The sequence below is a fragment of the Macaca thibetana genome, chromosome 5 (genome assembly GCF_024542745.1).
Source record: "Macaca thibetana thibetana isolate TM-01 chromosome 5, ASM2454274v1, whole genome shotgun sequence".
Taxonomy (NCBI): Eukaryota; Metazoa; Chordata; class Mammalia; order Primates; family Cercopithecidae; genus Macaca; species Macaca thibetana.
This window is the reverse complement of record NC_065582.1, coordinates 102,750,042-102,773,364: the sequence shown is the minus strand read 5'-3', so window position 1 is coordinate 102,773,364 and position 23,323 is coordinate 102,750,042. Positions and strand designations below refer to the sequence as shown.

Here is a 23,323-nt window from a genome sequence, read left to right as displayed (position 1 = left end):
GTGTTAAAGAGCTTCCCCCAGATCCCATCTGTGCCCCAAGCTTACAAATCTAAATTGAGTTTTGAAAGGTTCCGAGCATATTTAATAGACTATATTTCATCCTTCAGCTTCTATATAGTCTTCCTTGTCATGACTATAAAGTTCAAATACAATTTTTTCTTTATAAAATGTGCCCATGAAAATATTCCATTAAGCACATTACAGAAAAATATTATCAGTGCTAAAAATGACTTTTCTCTAGTTATACATTTTAGTATTTCCTAAGTTCAAGTCATAGAATAAAACAGCTGATTATTTGAACCTACAAAGAAAAAAAAATCCTGTTGAGAAGGCATGATTGGTCTAGAGCAGAGATTCTGAACTTTTAACATGGATTAGGATGAGCTAGGGGGCTGATAAAATGCAAAGTTTCTGATTCAGTAATACTAGAATAAGGCCAAGAATCTGTATTTCTAACAAGTTTCATATTTTGAGAATCACTGTTTTAGACAATAGTAGATATAAAAGATGCCACCATTCAAAGAGGAATAATTAAAGAGTCAAAAACTGGAAGCAATGCAGATCAACAAGTAAACAAAGGATGTGGAAGTTAAAAACAATGGCATAAAACACTCTCCGTGGTATCAGCACCTGAGTGCTCATCATCCATTCAATTGCTAGCCTATAGCCATAGAATTTTGCAAAGGAAAATGTCCCATATTATTGATCTTCTCCTGCAGGTGTCCAAAGCTTTGATTGCACTTTAATAGCCTATATTTCAGAAGCACTCCCTCCTCATTTCCACTTGTGAATGACTGTCCTACGTTTCTGATAGTCAGTTCCTGAGTGGGAAACATTGGAGTTTAAGAATTTTTGGAGGTTAAGCTTTCTTTGTTTCTTTTGAATGATATAGCTGAAAATAGCACTGAGCCTGGATCAGTTCTGCACTTAATAGCTGTGAAACCTTGGGCAAACCATTTTATTCTTTCATGCATTATTTATATTCTGCATGGTTCCATAAAGGATTTGTGTAGCTCACGGTAAAAGACAGAGAAACAATAAAACCATTAAATCCAGTTTTAAAAACAAATGTCAAACAAAGCCAGCTAGGAGATGACAGTTTTACCAGAAGACTTAAGTTATGAATATCTATTGCCTTGAGCACAAAAGTTAGTGTCACACTTCTGGAACACCAAAGGAAAAAAAATAATAACAACAACAAAACCACAGTGAGTGGCAGGTTTTGATTCATTCATCTCATAAAATATATAATACCGATTCATAGGAAAGATAAAATTCTTCAGCTAAACTTCAGGAAGAATATATTCAATAGTTTCTTCATATAAAAAACCTGGAATCAAACAACAGGCAGTAGGTAAGATATTTTTAGTGAAAGTCACAGAAATATGTGCCATATGACTTGTATGATATTAACTCTCAATAACGCAACGGAAAAAGAAAGTTGAACCAGTATTATTGCTTACCTACTACAGATGTACTCTGTATTATGTTAAACATGTTAGAGCGAACACTCAAAACAGATGAAGAAAGTGGCATACACAGCTGTTAATTAATTGACTCAAAATCTCAGAACTACTAATTGGTGGTACCAATAAATATGAATTAAAGTTTGTCTGACTTCAAAACCAGTTCTCTTCTTTCTGTAAGCTAAACCATGTACTAGTTTAGCTAAAATAATTAAGAATAGTGATGTGGTTTTCTTATAATAAAGTGAGCCTCAGGAATAAAGCTAAGAAAATCAAGAGAAATGAATGAATATCCTCCTTCATAAATTCATTTATCAATTGTTTCAGCCTAGAGTTTAAGCTTAACATGAAATAATTCAAAGTTGAAGTAGACAATCTTGTGTGGTGATGGAAAGCTGGATATTCACAGATGCCAAGAAATTTAAAGGGCCTGATTCTATTCATTTGTTAAATATTGAGCACCTACTGTGTGTCAGGCACTATTAAAGGTAACATGGGCATAAAATTAATCTATCTCAATAGGATAGCCAAGAAATATTAACCACAAAGTGCACTTGCAGATAATTAGCCAGTCAATCTGCTGGATATTTTTTTAGTATGGTCATTTGAATACTGAAAACCACTTGCCTAAAGTCATGATCCTGCTTTTGACACAAATGATATTGAGCTATCCACTCTCATAGTTATGACCAGCAGATTGAGTTGCTTCATGATACCACTCCAACATTGTTGTATAAAGTCAGCCGAAATAATGCCTGATGTTCTGGGTTTTTTTGTGGCAAAAAGGCATGTGCTTAATCTATTTTAAATATATATCAAATTATTTACATATGAGATTTGTTTGTTTATTTCTTTTTAGAAACAGGGTCTCGCTCTGTCACCCAGCCTGGAATGCAGTGGCACAATCAAGGCTTGCTGCAGCCTTGAACTCCTGGGCTCAAGCAATCCCCCCACCTCATTCTTCTGAGAGCTGATACTATAGGGACATGCCACCACTCCCAGATTTTTTTTTTTTTTTTTTTTTTTTTTTTTTTTTTTTTTTTAGAGATGAGGTCTTACTATGTTGCCCAGGCTGGTCTTGAACTCCTGGCCTCAAACAATTCTCCTGCCTCAGCCTCCCAAAGTGCTGCTATTACAGTTGTTAGCCACAGCACCTGACCTTACATATGAGTTTTAAAGGGGAAGATTTGAGACAATACTTAGTGATATTTAGGATTAAATTTTGTTCTCTCAAGAGCACATTTCCTCACCCTGTTCCTTGAAGTATTACTCTCAACAGAGGGTTACATCCTGGAATCAATTTCACTTTTACATTAGTTAGTTGGCCCAGAGATGGTTATTCTATGAAATCAATGAATTATAAAAAATCAATAAAGCAGCAAAAATTTTAAGACTTAAATTATGTTTGATAATTATTTTCAATTATGTTGGAAAGCATATAACAGTAATCAATAGTAGAGCTGGTATGGTTTCTGCCTGCCTGTTCTTTATGCATGAAGGAGGGAGACTAATACTGCTTGAATACCTATTAGGCACCAAGCTAGTATTAGTAACAGGCAATGTGCTAGATGTCTAACAAATTATTTCATGTAAGAATTAGCATTCTATTTTCAACAAATAAGAAACTTTAGACTGAGAACTTTAGCCAAGGGTAAAAATGCAGCTTCTCATCTATCCAGTTTAAAATCCTGACTGTGAGACCTTGGACAAGTTCTTTATAATATTAGCCCTTGTTTCTTCAGTTGTAGAATGAGGGTGATAATCTACTTTTGATTAGTGGAAAGGTTAAATAAGATTATCTAATCTATGTAAGCTCTAAACATGGCATAAGGTTATAGGAACCTCTCCAAGTGTATTATTTTAATATAATTATTACCATTGTTATAATTATCATTATTATTGAGAAGTTTGACAACATTTAAGACCCATAGTTAGCAGTTTTAGGATATTTATAACAAAAGTTGGCCTAGCTCCTCAGCCACAGTGCCATCTGAAAGCACTATGATACTCCTATAAAATCCACAAAGAACCAACAGAGTTCCGAATTACAGGATAACAAGATATTTTTTATTTTGTTTTCATTTGTGGTAGAGACAGTGCTCCATGAATATCCATGTGCCCCTCTCCACTTTCCAGCCTCCCTTGCAGTTGCAGTTGGTGTCATGTGACTATATACAGAAATGCCAGCTGTCACCTAAACAGAGAGTCCTTCAAAACGTGATGTGCTCACAACTAAAAGAACTAGAGAAGCAAGAGCAAACAAATCCAAAAAGTAGCAGAAAACAAGAAATAACTAAGATCAGAGCAGAACAGAAAAAGAGACAAAAAAAAAAAAAAAAAAAAAAACCCCTTCATAAATCAATGAATCCAGGAGCTGTTTTTTGAAAAAAAATTAATGAAATAAATAGACTGCTAGTTAGACTAATAAAGAAGAAAAGAGAAAAGAATCAAATAGACACAATAAAAAAGTGATAAAGGGTTATCACCACTGATCTCACAGAAATACAAACTAACATCAGAGAATATTATAAACACCTCTATACAAATATACTAGAAAATCTAGAAGAAATGGATAAATTCCTGGACACAAACACCCTTCCAAGACTAAACCAGGAAGAAATCAAATCCTAGAATAGACCGATAACAAGTTCTGAAAGTGAGGCAGTAATTAATAGCCTAACAACCAACAAAGAGCCCAGGACAAGACAGATTCACAGCTAAATTATACCAGAGGTACAAAGAGGATCCCTTATCATTCCTTCTGAAATTATCCCAAACAATTGAAAAGGAGGGACTTCCCCACAACTCACTTTATGAGGCCAGCATGCATCATCCTGATACATCTGGCATCCATCGATGAAAAAATACTCAATAAAGTACTGGCAAACCTAATCCAGCAGCACATCGAAAAGCTTATCCTACACAATCAAGTTAGCTTCATCCCTGGGACGCAAGGGTGGTTCAACATACGCAAATCAATAAATGTAATCCATCACATAAACATACCCAATGACAAAAACCACATGATTATTTCAATAGATGCAGAAAAGGCCTTTGATAAAATTCAAGATCCCTTCATGTTAAAAACTATCAATAACTACGTATTGACATAACATATCTGAAAAAAACAAGAGCTATATCTGACAAACCCACAACCAATATCCCACAACCCACAACTGAATGGGCAGAAGCATTCCCCTTGAAAACTGCACAAGATAAGGATGCATCACCACTCCTATTCAAGTAATGGAATTTCTACCAGGGCAAAAAAGAAAGAAAGAAAAAAGCTATTTATTTTTATCACAACGTGCAGGTTTGTTATATATGCAGTTGGTGTACTGCACATCAACTCAAGAAAAATCATTTACATCAGAAACTCCCAATGCCATCCTAACACCAATATTCTTCCCATGAGGTGATCTCATTGTTCAATTCCCACCTATGAGTGATGATAAAATAGTTTCCAGCTACTCAATAAAGTACCTGGCAAAATCTAGTCTGTCACCATAATCCCGCAAGCACAGCACATCGAAAAGCTTATCCTACACATACTCAAATGGTTGAACTAGTCAAAGCTTCATCCCTGGGACGCAAGGGTGGTTCAACATACGCAAATCAATAAATGTAATCCATCACATAAACATACCCAATGACAAAAACCACATGATTATTTCAATAGATGCTTTTGGTGTTTTAGACATGAAGTCCTTGCCCATGCCTATGTCCTGAATGGTATTACCTAGGTTTTCTTCTAGGGTTTTTATGGTGTTAGGTCTAACATTTAAGTCTCTAATCCATCTTGAATTAATTTTTGTATAAGGAGTAAGGAAAGGATCTAGTTTCAGCTTTCTACTCATGGCTAGCCAATTTTCCCGGCACCATTTATGAGTTTAAATAGGAAGAAATTTAAATAGGAGAAACATTTTTCAATCTATTCATCTGACAAAGGTCTAATATCCCCAATTTAAAAGGAACTTAAACGAATTTACAAGGGAAAAACAACTCCATCAAAAGTGGCCGAAGGACATGAACAGACACTTCTCAAAGAAGACATTTATGCAGCCAACAAACATGAAAAAAATCTCAACATCACTGATTATTAGAGAAATGCATATCAAAACCACAATGAGATACCATCTCACAGTAGTCAGAATGGCAATTATTTAAAAGTCAAGAAACAATAGATGCTGGCGAGGCTGCAGAGATATAAGAACACTTTTACACTGTTGGTGGGAATGTAAATTACTTCAACCACTGTGGAAGACAGTGTGGTAATTCCTCAAGGCTCTAGAATCAGAAACACCATTTGACCCAGCAATCCCATTACTGGGTATAAACCTAAAGGAATATAAATTATTCCACTATAAAGGTACTTGCACACATATGTTTATTGCAGTACTATTTACAATAGCAAATACATAGAACAAACGCAAATGCCCATTAATAATAGACTGGATAAAGAAAATGTGGCACATATACACCATGTGATACTATGCAGCCATAAAAAGGAATGAGATCATGTCTTTTGCAGGCACATGGATGAAGCTGGAAGCCATCATCCTCAGCAAACTAACATAGGAACAGTCAACCAAACACTGCATATTCTCACTCATAAGTGGGAGCTGAAAAATGAGAGCACATGAACACAGGGAGGGGAACAACACACACCGGGACCTGTCAGGAGGGTGGTGGAAGGGAGCACATCAGCACAAATAGCTAATGCATGTGGGGCTTAATACCTAGGTGAGAGGTTGATAGGTGCAGGAAATCACCATGGCACATGTTTACCTATGTAACAAACCTGCACGTTCTGCAAATGTATCCCAGAGCCTAAAATTAAATTATTTTTTTTTTTAAAGGTGATGTGCCTCCTCCCTCAACACATCTCTTTCCACAGCGGTGTTTCAGTTCGTACATCACAAGATGACTGAAACTTAAACTCCTGAGTCACCAAATAGAGGACAACCCTTGTTCACCTGAAATGGAATTTGAATGATAGGAAATAAACTTTTGATCTGATACATCACTGAGATTTGGAGTCTATCTATTACTACTGCAGTATGTTTTTCACTCTATAAATATTTATTTTGGTCATAAAATGTGCCAAGAACTATCCTAGACACTGAGAATGCAAAGCTCCTGACCTCATAGAGCTTAATATTAAATTGTCCCTTAGAGGATCAAACTTTTCCAAGTTATAGGCTTCATTATCACAATGATCTAAACTACTAAACTAATCACACTGATTCTACACCTTTTGATCTACACATTCACAATCTGTCTGCAATAAAGAAAAAGACATACAAAATCAGAAATAATAAGTGTTATTACATAATCGAAGACAGGACAAATTTTCCAGGGTAGTAACAGTACATTTCATTTAAAAAATCTTTTTCAGAGTGGGAGTAAGTGGTTAATATTTCATCATAAGGAAAGTAAAAATGACATTTGGGAATCAAAATGGTTAAAATGAATTATCTGGATTTTACCAACTCATCTCTAAAATATGTCTTTATATTTTTAGAAAAGAGAATTAGAGATTTTCTTTTTTTATTATTATTATACTTTAAGTTCTAAGGCACATGTACACAACGTGCAGGTTTGTTACATATGTATACATGTGCCATGTTGGTGTGCTGCACCCATTAACTCGTCATTGACATTAGGTATATCTCCTAATGCTATCCCTCCCCCATACCCCCACTCCACGACAGGCCCTGGCGTGTGATGTTCCCTGCCCTGTGTCCAAGTATTCTCATTGTTCAATTCCCACCTATGAGTGAGAACATGTGGTGTTTGGTTTTTTGTCCTTGCAATAGTTTGCTGAGAATGATAGTTTCCAGCTTCATCCATGTCCCTACAAAGGACATGAACTCATCTTTTTATGGCTGCATAGTATTCCATGGTGTATATGTGCCATATTTTCTTAATCCAGTCTATCACTAATGGACATTTGGGTTGGTTCCAAGTCTTTGCTATTGTGAATAGTGCTGCAATAAACATACGTGTGCATGTGTCTTCATAGCAGCATGATTTATAATCCTTTGGGTATATACCCAGTAATTGGATGGCTTGGTCAAATGGTATTTCTAGTTCTAGATCCTTGAGGAATTGCCACACTGTCTTCCACAATGGTTGAACTAGTTTACAGTCCCACCAACAGTGTAAAAGTGTTCCTATTTCTCCATATCCTCTCCAGCACCTGTTCTTTCCTGACTTTTTAATGATCGCCATTCTAACTGGTGTGAGATGGTATCTCATTGTAGTTTTGACTTACATTTCTCTGATGGCCAGTGATGATGAACATTTTTTCATGTGTCTGTTGGCTGAATAAATGTCTTCTTTTGAGAAGTGTTTGTTCATACCCTTCACCCACTTTTTGATGGGGTTGTTTGTTTTTTTCTTGTAAATTTGTTTGAGTTCTTTGTAGATTCTGAATATTAGCCCTTTGTGAGATGAGTGGGCTTCATCCGTGTGATGAAAGGCTGGTTCAACATATGCACATCAATAAATGTAATCCAGCATATAAACAGAACCAAAGACAAAAACCACATGATTATCTCCACAGATGCAGAAAAGGCCTTTGACAAAATTCAACAGCCCTTCATGCTAAAAACTCTCAATAAATTTGATACTGATGGAACGTATCTCAAAATAATAAGAGCTATTTATGACGAACTCACAGCCAATATCATACTGAGTGGGCAAAAACTGGAAGCATTCCCGTTGAAAACTGACACAAGACGGGAATGCCCTCTCTCACCACTCATATCCAACATAATGTTGGAAGTTCTAGCCAGGGCAATCAGGCAGGAGAAAGAAATAAAGGGTATTCAATTAGGAAAACAGGAAGTCAAATTGTCCCTGTTTGCAGATAACATGATTATATATTTCGAAAACCCCATCATCTCAGCCCAAAATCTCCTTAAGCTGATAAGCAACGTCAGCAAAGTCTCAGGATACAAAATCAATGTGCAAAAATCACAAGCATACTTACACACCAATAACAGACACAGAGCCAAATCATGAGTGAACTCCCATTCACAATTGCTTCAAAGAGAATAAAATACCTAGGAATCCAACTTACAAGGGATGTAAAGGACCTCTTCAAGGTGAACTACAAACCACTGCTCAGTGAAATAAAAGAGGACACAAGCAAATGGAAGAACATACCATGCTCATGGATAGAAAGAATCAATATTGTGAAAATGGTCATACTGCCCAAGGTAATTTATAGATTCAATGCCATCCCCATCAAGCTACCAATGACTTCCTTCACAGAATTGGAAAAAACTACTTCAAAGTTCATATGGAACCAAAAAAGAGCCCGCATTGCCAAGACAATCCTAAGTCAAAAGAACAAAGCTGGAGGCATCATGTTACCTGACTTCAAACTATGCTACAAGGCTACAGTAACCAAAACAGCATGGTACTGGTACCAAAACAGAGATACAGACCAACGGAACAGAACAGAGTCCTCAGAAATAATGCTACACATCTACAACCATCTGATCTTTGACAAACCTGAGAAAAACAAGAAATGGGGAAAGGATTCCCTATTTAATAAATGGTGCTGGGAAAATTGGCTAGCCATGAGTAGAAAGCTGAAACTGGATTCTTTCCTTACTCCTTATACGAAAATTAATTCAAGATGGATTAGAGACTTAATTGTTAGACCTAATACCATAAAAACCCTAGAAGAAAACGTAGGCAATGCCATTTAGGACACAGGCATGGGTAAAGACTTCATGTCTAAAACACGAAAAGCAATGGCAACAAAACCCAAAATTGACAAATGGGACCCAATTAAACTAAAGAGCTTCTGCTCAGCAAAAGAAACTACCATAAGAGTGAACAGGCAACCTACAGAATGGGAGAGAATTAGAGATTTTCAAATGCTGCATTAAAGAATCTGAAACACTAAAGCCATGTTTTCATTCACACAGCAAAGAATATTATTCTTAAACCCTGTGTGACACGATATGGCTTGGATCTGTGTCTCTACGCAAATCTCCTGTGGAATTGTAATCCCCAATGTTGGAGGTAGGGCCTGGTGGGAGATGATTGGATCATGGGGGTAGTTTCTCATGGTTTAACACCATTCCCTTTAGTGCTATATCATCTCAATAGTGAGTTCTCATGAGATCTGGTTGTTTAAAAGGGTGTAACACCTCCCTCCTCTCTCTCTTCCTCCTGCTCCTGCCATGTAAGACGTGCCTATTTCCCCTTCACCTTCCACCATGATTATAAGTTTCCTGAGGCCACTCCAGAAGCCATGCAGATGCTTCCATGCTTCCTGTACAGCCTGCAGTACTGTGAACCAATTAAACTTCTCTTATTTATAAATTACCTAGTCTCAGGTATTTATTTAAAGTGATGCAAGAATGGACTAATACATGAAGCTTATCCTTATCATTCCCTCATCTGCACAATTATAAAAGAATTTAATTAGTACCTCACTTTAATAGTTCCACATTCTCCATGATCTTGTTTTTCATCTTTTTGAATATGTACTTTTGTAGCTGCCTTGACCTTTATTGGAATGAGTTAGACATGTGCATAACCAAATAAACATTCACTTACAGAGAAGATGAACAAAAGAGGAATTTAATGATACACTCCAGATTAGAATTGGTTTTAGAACTAAGAATCAAAGTGGACATTCTTCTTAAGCTACTGAAAAATGCAGCCTATGGTTATCATGCATCACACCTTCAAATAATAACTGTGCAGATAAGCAAACAGTATCACTTGAAATGTATTTCCAAAGTCTCCTATCAGGATGATGATAGAATTAAAATAGTGTATTTAAGAAGTTAGTTGATTACCTAAGAACATAATTTAGACAAGAATGCAATCCAAAAGTTGATGCTTCTCTTGCAGAGCACAATTACAAATTAATCATACACTGAAAATCACAAATAGTTCTGGAATTTTTTTAACATAACTTCTGTATTTTGAAAAATGTAACCAATAACTGCATTTACTCTGAATAATACCTCAACAATAATTAAACTCATAACATCAAATTACACTTAAACTTGGGTTAAATCAATTCAAAAAGAAGTCAAAATCTGACCTTTTTGTGCTTCAAGAAAATAAAGCGCATTTTCACAATGAACCAATACAGAAAAACTAATTATCACGGAACTGAACTTCAAATTTTCTGTTAAACTTGAGCAGCATAACTAAGGGTATTCATTAACTATAATAACTACTTAATAAATCTTCAGAAAAAAACTGCTGAGCATATAAAACAGAAACACAGCACTAAATTTACACTTTTGAAATTTGTTATAACTGTGTTCACCTGTGGATACCCAGAAAAAACTATTGTCAAGCAACATGAATCATCCATCCATAAAAACAGGTAGACTGTTACCATGACAGTATAGAAATCTCTGTGATTTATTTCAACATACAAGATATATCACATTTTTATAATAACGTTTACCTTATCTTTGTTTAATAATTTACTCACAGTCATTCAAACAAAAGCATATACATTGTGATTTTAGAAAATTAGTGCAAAATTAAATGTTACATATTAAAACAGATGTAGAAGAAAGTTACAGTCAGGTTTCCTTAAATAATACATAAGAAATAACACCCACTAAAAGGAGAAGTAAAAATTTCTCTTTCTCCATTATATGAAAAACTAAAATAGTTTTTTTAAAAAGGGATATATAGGTTCGTATCTCAAAACTACAGCCATTTATTTATGAAACACCAGTGCCTTCAACTACATCCATGGTTCAACCTGCTGTTCCCCTTAAGCCATATTTTTATCAAGTGAAAAATTTAAATTGAGATTTTTGGAGGTTCAGGCAGTCCTTCCAAAAACCTAAACCATACAAATCATGACATTTGTTTCACAGATCACCTAAAATGGTTTACAGTTTACCTGTTACATTATGCAGGTTTTTCCTTTGCCCTGCTCTGCCAAAACATCTTTTTCTTTGATAGTCTACTTCTCATGTTGTTGTAGAAGTCTTTATTCCATCTAGGATGGCCATCCAATGAAGTATAAAATTTTTAATTGGATATTTTCAGAGTCTTTGAAACAGAAACATCATAGACCCATCAAATGAAATGAGCAAAACAAGTTACTTTGAATTCAAAATGCCTTCAAATCAAGAGAGCTGTTTTTAAAAACTCATATAATTCTGGAACCAAGTTTAATGATGTTTTTTAAATGCTCTAGATGCTAGTAATCTGAACATATCATTTAAAATCAAACCACTCCATGGATACTCCAGACACTTCTTTTCATAAATTCCCTTGTTTACTAGTTCCCATGTTTAAAAACGGCTCTTAAAGGTTACTGTACCCTGTAAAACATTAGCAAATTATCCTGAAATTTCCAAAGATTGAAAAACACTGTGCCAAAAAATAATAGTAAATCAAGTGATCAGTAATTTTGCTAAAGGGTAGATATTATTACATATACACACATAGTGCTTTTATTATCCAGAGGAATAAAATATATTTTAATTAACCAATCAAGTCATCTAATAATATTTCATATTTATTTAAAAGACATTGCTCTAACTAAAAAAAAAAAAAAAGGCTACATGTTTAATCTTGGCTATCATATCTTACAACGTAAAATGCCAAAAAAAAGTAAGAGTTGTTTTTAACTGAAGACTAATTTTGACACTAACAACTCCACATTAAGACTGCTATTTTTTTCATATCTCCAGTAGTATTCTGGACCTTAAATACCACCACCATATTTTGGAATTTGTGTAAAAACCTTTTTCCCCCTACTGGTCCATAAACATCTTAGGCTCCTTTGCATTTAATCATAGTTTTTTTGTTCTCAGTTAAATGTAGTTTAAGTGGTATTATAAAGATAAAATAAGGTAAAACCTTAATAAATTTTTCACACACAGTAAGTATTCAATAAGTAGTGAGGGGTTTTGGTTGGTTGGATGTTTGGTGACTCATTATTGCTTATCCCTGAGGTCTTGAACTATAAGGAGTAGAGTTGTTTTTTTTTTTAAGTTTATGAGCCTAACCACTCCCTATCATGATTGAGAGTAAACAGCATGTTTTTTAGGGGAGTAACCACATCATGCTGTATCTCTAGTTTCTATTCCACAAATTACAAGTACATATTATAAGTACTCAGTAAGATGTCTTGCAACAAAGGCCATTTATGATAAACCCATAGCTAACATCATACTGAATAGGGAAAACCTTAAAGCTTTTCCTCTAAGAAGTGGAACAAGACAGCCCACTCTTTCCAGTATTATTCAACATAGTACTGGAAGAACTAGTCAAAGCAATTAGACATAAGAAATAAGTAAAGGGCATCCAAAGTGGAAAGGAAGAAGTCAAATTGTCCCTGTTTGCAGATGACATAATCTCATATATAGAAAAACCTAAAGACTCTACTAAAAACCCCTTAGAACTAACAAACAAATTCAGTAAAATTGCAGAATGCGAAATCAACAAACAAAAATCAGTAGCATTTCTACACACGAACAACAAACTAGCTAAAAAAGAAATCAAGAAGTTTGCTGGGTGTGGTGGCTCATGCTTATAATCACAGCACTTTGGGAGGCCAAGGTGGGCACATCACGAGGTCAGGAGATTGAGAACATCTTGGCTAACATGATGAAACCCTGTCTCTACTAAAAATACAAAAAATTAGCCTGGCGTGGTGGTCAGTGCCTGTAGTCTCAGCTACTCGGGAGGCTGAGGCAGGAGAATCACTTGAACCCAGGAGGTGGAGGTTGCAGTGAGCTAAGATCACACCACTGCACTCCAGCCTGGGCAAAAGAGTGACTCCATCTCAAAAAAATGAAAAAAGAAGGAAAAGAAATCAAGAAGTCAATTCCATTTACACAATAGTACACAAGAAATAAAATACCTAGGAATAAATTTAACCAAGGAAGTGAAAGACTTATACAAGGAAAACTATAAAACACTGATTAAAGAAATTGAAAAGGATACAAATGAAAAGATATCTCATGCTTATGGATCAGAAGAATTAATATTGTTAAATGACCATACTAACCAAAGCAACCTACATATCCAATGTAACGCCTACCAAAATACCAATGACATTCTTCCCAGGAAAAAAAAAAATCCAAATTTGTATGGAACCACAAAAGGCCCCAAATAGACAAAGCAATCCTGAACAAAAAGAACAAAGTTAAAGGTATTACACCACCGGACTTCAAAATATACTACAAGGCTATAGTAACCAAAACAGCATGGCACTGGCATAAAAACAGACTCATAGACCAACAGAACAGATTAGAAAACCCACAAATTAATTCACATATCTACAGCCAACTGCCTTTTGACAAAGCTACCAAGAACATACATTGGGGAAGGGAAACCCTCTTCAATATATGATGCTAAATGGTTATGCATATGAAGAAGAATGAAATTAAACCTTTATCTCTCACAATAAATAAAATACAACTCAAGACAGATTAAATACTTAAATGTAAGACCTGAAATTATAAACCTACTAGAAGAAGACATAGGGAATATGCTTTGGGACATTGTTCTGGGCAAAGATTTTATGAAAATAAGACCTCAAAAGCAGAGGCAACAAAACAAAACAAAAATGGATTGTATCAAACTATAAAGCTTTTGCACAGCAAAGGAAACAATCAACAAAGTGAAAATACAACCTACAGAATGGGAGAAAATATTTTCAAACTATTCATTCCAAAGGGAATTAATATCTTAAATATACAAGGAGCTCAAATATCTCAACAACAACAACAAAATCTGGATTATAAATAGACAAATGATCTGAACAGACATGTTTCAAAAGAAGACATACAAATGGCCAACAAATATATGAAAAGATCACTCAACATCACTAATCATCAGGGAACTACAAATCAACACCACATTGATGTGTTATCCTACTCCAGTTAGAATGACTATTATAAAAAGGACAAAAAATAATAAATGTTGGTGAGAATGTGGAGAAAAGGAAGCTCTTATACACTGTTGGTGGGAATGTAAACTAGTACAACCACTATGGAGAACAGTATATAGGTTCTTCAGAAAACTTCAAAAAACTACAGGTAGAACTACCATATGATCCAGCATACACACCACTACTGGGTGCTCATAAAAAAAAAATATATATATATATATATCAAAGAGACATCTGCAGCCCCATGTTTATTGCACTATTCATAATAGCCAAGACATGGAATCAACCTTAGGTGTCCAACAGCAGATGACTAGATAAAGCAAATTAGGTATATACACTCAATGGAATAAAAGAGAAATGAAATCCTGTCATTCTCAGCACCAGTTCCATTCTCAGCACCACGAATGGAACTGGAAGACATTATGTTAAGTGAAATAAGATAAGAATAGGAAGTTAAACACCACATGTTCTCATTCATATATGGAAACTAAAAAAAAGTTGATCTCATAGAGGTAAAAAGTAGACCAGAGGGTACTGGAGGCTGAGATGGGTAAGGGTTGGGAGGAAAAAAGAGATTTGTTAAAGGGTATAAAATTACAACTAGACAGGAAGAATATAATATGGTGTTCTATAGCACTGTAGGGTGACTATAGTTTACATTATAAATTTCAAATAGTTAGAAGGAGGATATTGAATGTTCCCAACACAAAGAAATGATAAATGTTTGAGATGATGGATATGCTAATTACTCCGATGTGATTACTATACACTATATATCAAAACATCACTATGTACCTCCATAAACATGTAGGATTGTTATGTGTCAATTTTTTTAAGTGAATTAAGTTAAATTTTTAAATGGGAGGGATATTAAACTAATAAACTAGAAAAATTACCAAAATCTCTTAAAAATATGTGTTGAAACAATGAATGGTAAAACCAATAATCAATCAGTCAATGAGTAGATAAGGAGCCACAAGGAGTTTTCGTGTCATAAGAAAAAGGAAGACCAATCTTAGCTCAGTCCCTTTTACTTCTAGTGATGCTTAAATTTATGATTTGTTGATTAATTAATTCATACCCTCTGTGTCACAGGCTTTCTCAAAATCAGGAAATAATTTAAAATTATTCATAACTAAATCATCGGTAAATGTTTACAGAGGACAGTAAGTTGATAAATGTTAGATAAATGTTAGGTAAACACTGATTTATGATTTCGGAAAATAACGAAAACATAATTAAATCTATTAATATATAATTGTAGGATATGAGGATGTTGAAAAATTGATTTGATTTTGAAAAGCAAGCAAACACATTTCTACTTAGGAAATGGTGTTTTTCTGCTGGGTTTTCATTTTCCCTCTTTCACTGAATATTTTCTGGAGTAAGATAAACTTCTGGGCCTGGGAGTTAGGGAGAAAGATGCCCTGGTCCTGACCCTGAGATAGTACCATTGAGTGGGGAAAACAAATCTATAAACTTAGTAGTAATGCACAAAGAATGCAGTAAGTGCTGTAGACACCGGTGAGTGTGTAGGAGTTGGGAGGCCACAACACATATTATTTCTCTGTGAATATATCTCCTGGTTAAAATCCTGAATAATCTGTTCAGTACAACAAAGTTCCAAAAAGAACACTTCCATGAGTTTTTTTAAATTTATAGAGTGAAATGTAACACTTCTGTAGCTCTGTTCAATTGAGAAAAGAGAGCTAAGACTACTTACCTATTTCTCAGGAGAATCAAGAATTTTGCACTTTATATTCCCTGTAGGTTTATATTTTTGTAATTATTGAATTAATACCAGTGCAAACTAAAGATTATTCTTTTATTGTCTAACATGACAATGAAAAATTTCCCCCGAGACTATAACAAGAAACCTCTTGCCTTCAAAAGCTACTTTGCTGGGTTAAAAAAAAATAGTAAGAGTAACTTTTTTTAAAAAGTCAGTGAATTCCATATTCTTCAAATAATTCAGTTAAGAATTACGGTAAAAACTATTATAGATAATGTACATATTTTCTGCTGACAAATACTATTCAGCAATTTTATTTTCCATATTTCTCTGATTTCTTACAGACAATAGTGAAAAACTTAGAAAAATGACATAATTGAAAACCCCATGGACTAAGGCTCAAGAGACTGAAATTCTGGACACAGTTAATCATTAATTAATTATTGACAAGTTTTTTAAGGTCTTTGAGTATTGTCTCTTGGGCAAAAAGTTGAGAGTAGCCTCAGCCAAGCTGGTGATAAGCTTAAACACCATAGTACATAAAGGATCTGTGAGATGACCCAGGAAATGAGAAGCTTCCACAGAGCATAGTTTAAAGAAAACCTCTATAGATCATTCTGCCTCTAAAAATAAATACACTATTTTCTTTCAATTGCTAGAGAAGTGAATGAGGCACAGAGCTACAGGAAAAATAAAAATAAATGTTATTATCAAAGAAAATTCTACACGGGAAGTAAATAAAATGTCCAGTCACAAATGGAAATATTCTGCTTACTATGTTATTTCTAGATTTTAAAAAAATATTATATGCATGCATATTTTCTATATATTAAAAGCTCATAGTAAGCAAGAAAATCCAGAGTCATTAAGAAAGTTCCTGCTTCACTTCTTTGTATTCCTTTGCTTTAAAAGAACTTCCATTAAAAATAAACATTCTGTATCTGCACCCAGATGTAGAAAGTTGAACTGAAAAATAATTACAACCTACACAAAGACTTTCTGTATTTTAAAAAATGGCTGAAGGTTTAAGGTTATATTCATTGATATTGTTTTTGAGGTTCAGATTTAAACTGGAAATATGTAAAACATTAATTTAGTTTTTTGGTTTTGGTTGGTATGTTTTTTAAGTGTTAATGGCATGTAAATGGCTAGGATAATGAAGGCTAAGGAAATAGCTCACAGTCATACAGCTTGCAAGTGGTAAGGCCCAGATATTTAACCTAAAAATTCAGGCCTACTCATTTTCCACCACACCAGGATCACTGTTGCAACTGATTACATAAACAAAACATGTATAATTCATTTACTCATTATGCAAATGTCTGATAAGAGCCTACTGATATGGTTTGGATATTTGTCCCCTTCAAATCTCATGTTAAAATGTAATCCCCAGTGCTGGAGGTGGGGCCTGGTGGGAGGTGTTTGGGTTGTGGCTCGGTCCTGTCCTCACTATAGTGAGTTGTTGTGAGATCTGGTTGCTTAGAAGTGTGTGGAACCTTCCTCACTTTTTCTCTTGCTCCCACTCTGGCCTTGTGAGATGCCTGCTCCTCCTTTGCTTTCTACTGTAATTGTGAGCTTCCTGAGTCCCTCACCAGAAGCAGATGCCAGCACCACATTTCTTGTACTGTCTGCAGAACCACGAGTCAGTTAAACCTCTTTTCTTTATAAATTACCCAGCCTTAAGTATTTCTTTATAGCATCACAAGAACTGCCTAATACACCGACCCTATGTCAGATACTACTGTGAGTGTTGCAGTACAGCAGTGAACAGGAGACAAAATTCCAATGGTGTGATGGTAAATGTTCAACAACTGGCTGTGGAGGAGGAAAAATGGGAAGGGGACATATTTGCAGTATTTGCACATTTCTGTAACATAAATACTCTGATCATGACAGATTTTAAGTTACCAACTTGGCATCATTAAACTTTGAGTTGGAAAATTGTGCATATTCAGCTCTTGTGAGCCTCTGTGAAATGGCCCCAGCAAGACACTGAAAAAAATCTGGTTCATGTGCAAAATGCATTCCAGTGGAGAGAGGGAAGCAAAATTCCAGACCAGCAACATAAATAGAATATTAGATACTGATGTGTTATGGAGGCAGGGAAGTTGGGTATGCAGTCAGGTGGTTAGGACAATTTGAAATAGGGTTATCAGGAAGGATTTCCTTAAAAATGACATTTGAGCGAAGCTGTGAAGATGGTTAAAGAGTGGTCCAAGTGGATAACAGAAGAATATTTTAGGATAGAGGTTTCTAGGGGGCTAGATAATAAAGCCTTGGGGATTTATTATAAGGATTTACTATAAGGATTTTGCTGAGTGAGATGGGAAGACATTGACAGGTCTTTCTCTTTTGTTTTAGTTTTAGTCAAGGAGTGACACGATCTCACTTATATTTTTCAAAGACAATTCTTTCTAATGTTTAAGAGTAAACCGCTTGGGGATGGGCAAAAGTAGAAGCTCTTACAATAATTTAAGCAAGAGATAAGGGTATCTTGGATCAGGGTGGTAGTGGAAAAATAGTGAGAATCTGTGAGATTCCAGTTAGGTTTTAATTAATTATAGAGTCAACAGAATTTGCTGATGGCTTGAATATGGAATGTGACCCAAAAGATGATTCCAAGGATTTTATTATAACTGGAAGGGTGGAGTTATCAGTTACTGAGCTAGAGTAGACAATGGGAAGAGTAATTTTAGAGGATAGATGAGATGTTGCTTTGGAATGCGTACAGTCTGATATGCCTATTTGACATCTAAGTGGAGATGTAGAACAGACAGTTGAATATGAGTCCAGTTCCAGGAAAATGTTTGGGTTGGAGATAAAACTGTGTGATATTCAAGATAATGATAATATTTAAAGCACTGGGACTCAGTGGGAGCTCCAGAGAGTGAGTGTAAATTTATTTAAAATTTAATCATCTATTTAACAAACACATGTTCCAGTACTGCTCTCAGTGCTTTGCAAGTATAAACTCATTTAATTCTCATACCAAGCCTAAAATGTAGGCATTATTATTTCCTCCTTTTATAAATAAAGAAACTGAAGCACTAGAGATCAAGTAACTTGCCCAAGGTCACAAGCAAATGGCTGGTAAGTGATAGAAATGGAATTTTTAACCAAGGCTGTTTAGCACTGGAGTTATTATTAGAGAAGTTGTCTAATGGCCTGAGGCTTCAGGAACTGCAACAATTACAGTTTAGGGAGATGAGAGAGATCAGTAAATCTCATTCATAGCAGGTAACACATTTTACTTTGTCATAGAAAATCTATGCTCAAGGAAAGTAGATACAGTAAGTATAGAGTATATGCAAAAACTATGTTTTGTTCCCCTTTATGCTTTTCTATATTTTCTATAATAAATATTAATTCTAGAATCAGGAAAAATTGCATTAAAATAAAGCAAAGGAGTTATTTTAAAAATCTTGTTTCAAAATGCATGTCAGTCTCTATTTACAACACAGCTCAAAGAGAAGGTGCAATGATAATCACTGCTGAAAAACTTAAGGGAAGCTCTCTGCTTAAGTATGAATAAGGTTAACATATAATTTATTGTCCAAACTAGAACAATTCTTAAGAGTAAAAGAGAGTACTATCAATTATATATGACAACAAGGTTAAGTTAGAACTGTTTTAAACATACTTGAAATATATGTAGGTGCCCTAGGGAGACTTCTCCTTAAAAATAGGGTTCGCATGAATACAAAGAAGTCAACTCTTATCTAGTCCATGCACACTACCAAACGTTGTTGCCACCTTCTTACTTTCCCTTCTAGGTTAAGTACACCGTTATTTGTCATTATTGTTGGTTAACATTTTTACTATTATAAGTACTGGTTAGATATAATAGGCATCACAAAACAAACTGAGTACCACCTGTATATTATTATAGTGGGTTTAGAGATACTCTATTTGAGGCCAATCAGTTGTTATGATGAGAAATACTACAGTAGTCTCCCCTTATATTCAAAGAATACATTTTAAGACCCCCTAGTGGATGCCTGAAACCACAGATAGCACTGAACCCTATACATATACACCTACGATAAAGTTTAATTTATAAGTTAGGCACAGTAAGATATTAACAACAATAACTAATAAAAAAATAGAACAATTAAGTAAAATAAAGGTTACTTGAACAAGAGCACTGTGATACCACAACGGTCAATCTGATAACAGAGATGGCTGCTAAGTAATTCACTGGCAGGTGGCATTATATAGACATGCTGCACAACCTAAGTGGGATGGAGCAAGATGGCACAAGATTTCTTCACACTACTCAGAACAGCCTGCAATCTAAAACTCATGAGTTCTTATTTCTGGAATTTTCAATTTAATATTTTGAGGACCACAGTTAACAGTGGGTGACTGAAACTGTGGAAATCGAAACCACAGATAAGGGGGGACAACTGTACAGAATGAAGTCATTTTTATGGTTAAAGTCCCATTTTAAGGATTTGAAAAGAAATATTAAAATCTTGAAGTATAAATATAATCAAAGAATAAATCACTTTACAATAAAACTTGAAAAAAATACCTTTATTCCCATTCTAACTTAAATGAATTAGAAACAACACACCTATTCACTTCCATTTCCTAAACTACTTTTTTTTTTTTTTAATTATACTTTAAGTTCTGGGATACATGCGCAGAACATGCGGGTTGTTACATAGGTATACACGTGCCATGGTGGTTTGCTGCACTTATCAACCCGTCATCTACATTAAGTGTTTCTCCTAATTCTATCCCTCCCTTAGCCCCCCACCTGCCAACATGCCCTGGTGTGTGATGTTCCCCTCCCTGTGTTCATGTGTTCTCAGTGTTCAATTCCCACATGTGAGTGAGAACATGGGGTGTTTGGTTTTCTGTTCCCGTGTTAGTTTGCTGAGAACGATGGTTTCCAACTTCATCCACGTCGCTGCAAAGGACATGAACTCATCTTTTTTATGACTGCATAGTATTCCATAGTGTGTATGTGCCACATTTTCTTTATACAGTCTATTACTGATGGGCATTTGGTTTGGTTGCAAGTCTTTGCTATTGTGAAAAGTGCTGCTATAAACATACCTGTGCATAGGTCTTTATAATGGAATGATTTATAACCCTTTGGATATATACCCAGTAATGGGATTTCTGGGTCAAATGGTGTTTCTGGTCCTAAATGACTACTGGGCAAATTAAGGCAGAAATAAATAAGTTATTTGAAATCAAGGAGAACAAAGACACAATATACCAGAATCTCTGGGAGACAGCTAAAGCCATGGTTAAAGGGAAATTTATAGCACTAAATGCCCTCAGGAGAAAGTGAAGAAGATCTAAAATCGACACCCTAACATCATAATTAAAATAACTAGAGAAGCAAGAGTAAACAAATTCAAAAGATAGCAGAGGACAATAACTAACTAAGGTCAGAGCAAAACTGAAGGATAGATACACAAAAAACCCTTCAAAAAATCAATTAATCCAGGAGCTGGTTTTTTGAAAAGGTTAACAAAATAGAACAAAATTTTTCCCTTGCTGGTGAGGAGTTGTGATCCTTTGGAGCAGAAGAGGCATTCTGGTTTTTGGAGTTTTCAGCCTTTTTGTGCTGGTTTTTCCTCATCTTCGTGGATTTATCTACCTTTGGTCTTTGATGCTGGTTACCTTCAGATGGGATTTTTCTGTGAATGTCCTTTTTGCTGATGTTGATGCTATTCCTTTCTGTTTGTTAGTTTTCCATCTAACAGGCCCCTCTGCTGGAGTTTGCTGGAGGTCCAGTCCAGATCCTGTTTGCCTGAGTATTACCAGGAGAGTGCAGAACAGCAAAGATTGTGCCTGTTCCTTCCTCTGGAAGGTTTTTTCAGAGGGGCACCCGCCAGATGCCAGCCAGAGCTCTCCTGTATGAGGTGTCTGTCCACCCGTGCTGGGAGGTGTGGGGTTAGGGACCCACTTGAGGAGATAGTCTGTCCCTTAGCAGAGCTTGATTGCTGTGCTGGGAGATCTGCTGCGCTCCTCAGAGCCGGCAGGCAGGGATGTTTAAGTCTGCAGAAGCTGTGCCCACAGCTACCCCTTCACCAGGTACTCCATCCCAGGAAGATGGGAGTTTCATCTATAAGTCCCTGACTGAGGCTGCTGCCTTTTGTTCAGAGATGCCCTGCCCAGAGAGGCGGAATCTAGAGACAGTCTGGCTACAGCGGCTTTGCTGAGCTGCAGTGGCCTCCGCCCAGTTCAAACTTTCTGGCGGTTTTGTTTACACTGTGAGGGGAAAACCACCTACTCAAGCCTCAGTAATGGTAGACGCCCCTCCCCCCACCAAGCCTGAGCATCCCAGGTGGACTTCAGACTGCTGTGCTGTCAGTGAGAATTTTCAAGCCAGTGGATCTTAGCTTGCTGGGCTCCATGGGAGTGGGATCCGCTGAGCCCCCTGGCTTCAGCCCCCTTTCCAGGGGAGTAAATGGTTCTGTCTCACTGGTGTTCCAGGCACCAGTAGGGTATGAAAAAAATCTCTTGTAGCTAGCTTGGTGTCTGCCCAAATGGCTGCCCCGTTTTGTGCTTGAAACCCAGGACCCCTGTGGTGTAGACACCTGAGGGAATCTGCAGGTTGCGAAGACCATGGAAAAAGCATAGCATCTGGGTCAGAGTGCACCCTTCCTCATGGCACAGTCCTTCACGGCTTCCCTTGACTAGGGGAGGGAGTTCCCTGACCCCTTGCGCTTCCTGGGTGAGGTGACGCCCCACCCTGCTTCAGCTCGCCCTCTGTGGGCTGCACCCACTGTGTAACCAGTCCCAGCGAGATTACAGAAGTTGTCTAATGGTACTTCAGGTGGAAATGCAGAAATCATTCATCTTCTGCATTGATCTCGCTGGGAGCTGCAGACTGGAGCTGTTTCTATTTGGCCATCTTGCCAGCTCCCAATCCTAAACTACTTTTAATATGATATAAATACTGACTTTGGTGTGGAATGTATGCACATGGTATGTCAAAGTGGAAATACAAGGGAATATATACTGTACCTTGTTTTACCTGTAAGGAACACACACCTGACAAAAGGCAATTTTCACATCCAATGTTGGTTCACTGCAGTAGTATAAGAAATGGAGGCTCATAAATACCTAGAGGAAAAAGAAATAGAATTCAAATCATTTATTTTTCATTACATAACAATATAGATTTTGGCATAATTTGAGCTATATGCAAAGTATCATGCACAACATATCTCCAACATAATCCTTATCTTG

At 36.0% G+C, this 23,323-nt stretch overlaps 1 protein-coding gene across 9 annotated transcripts in view; it reads right to left on the bottom strand.

The window, feature by feature from the left end:
• The window catches only part of MAPK10 (mitogen-activated protein kinase 10), a 445,883-nt gene that overhangs the window by 147,016 nt on the left and 275,544 nt on the right, over positions 1–23,323 (bottom strand). For all 9 annotated transcript variants that reach the window (XM_050790476.1, XM_050790479.1, XM_050790481.1 and 6 more), the window contains one exon: positions 23,126–23,197. In XM_050790476.1, coding sequence (XP_050646433.1) covers positions 23,126–23,191 — 66 coding nt within the window. In that variant the 5' untranslated portion in view covers positions 23,192–23,197. The remainder of the gene's footprint in view (positions 1–23,125; positions 23,198–23,323) is intronic.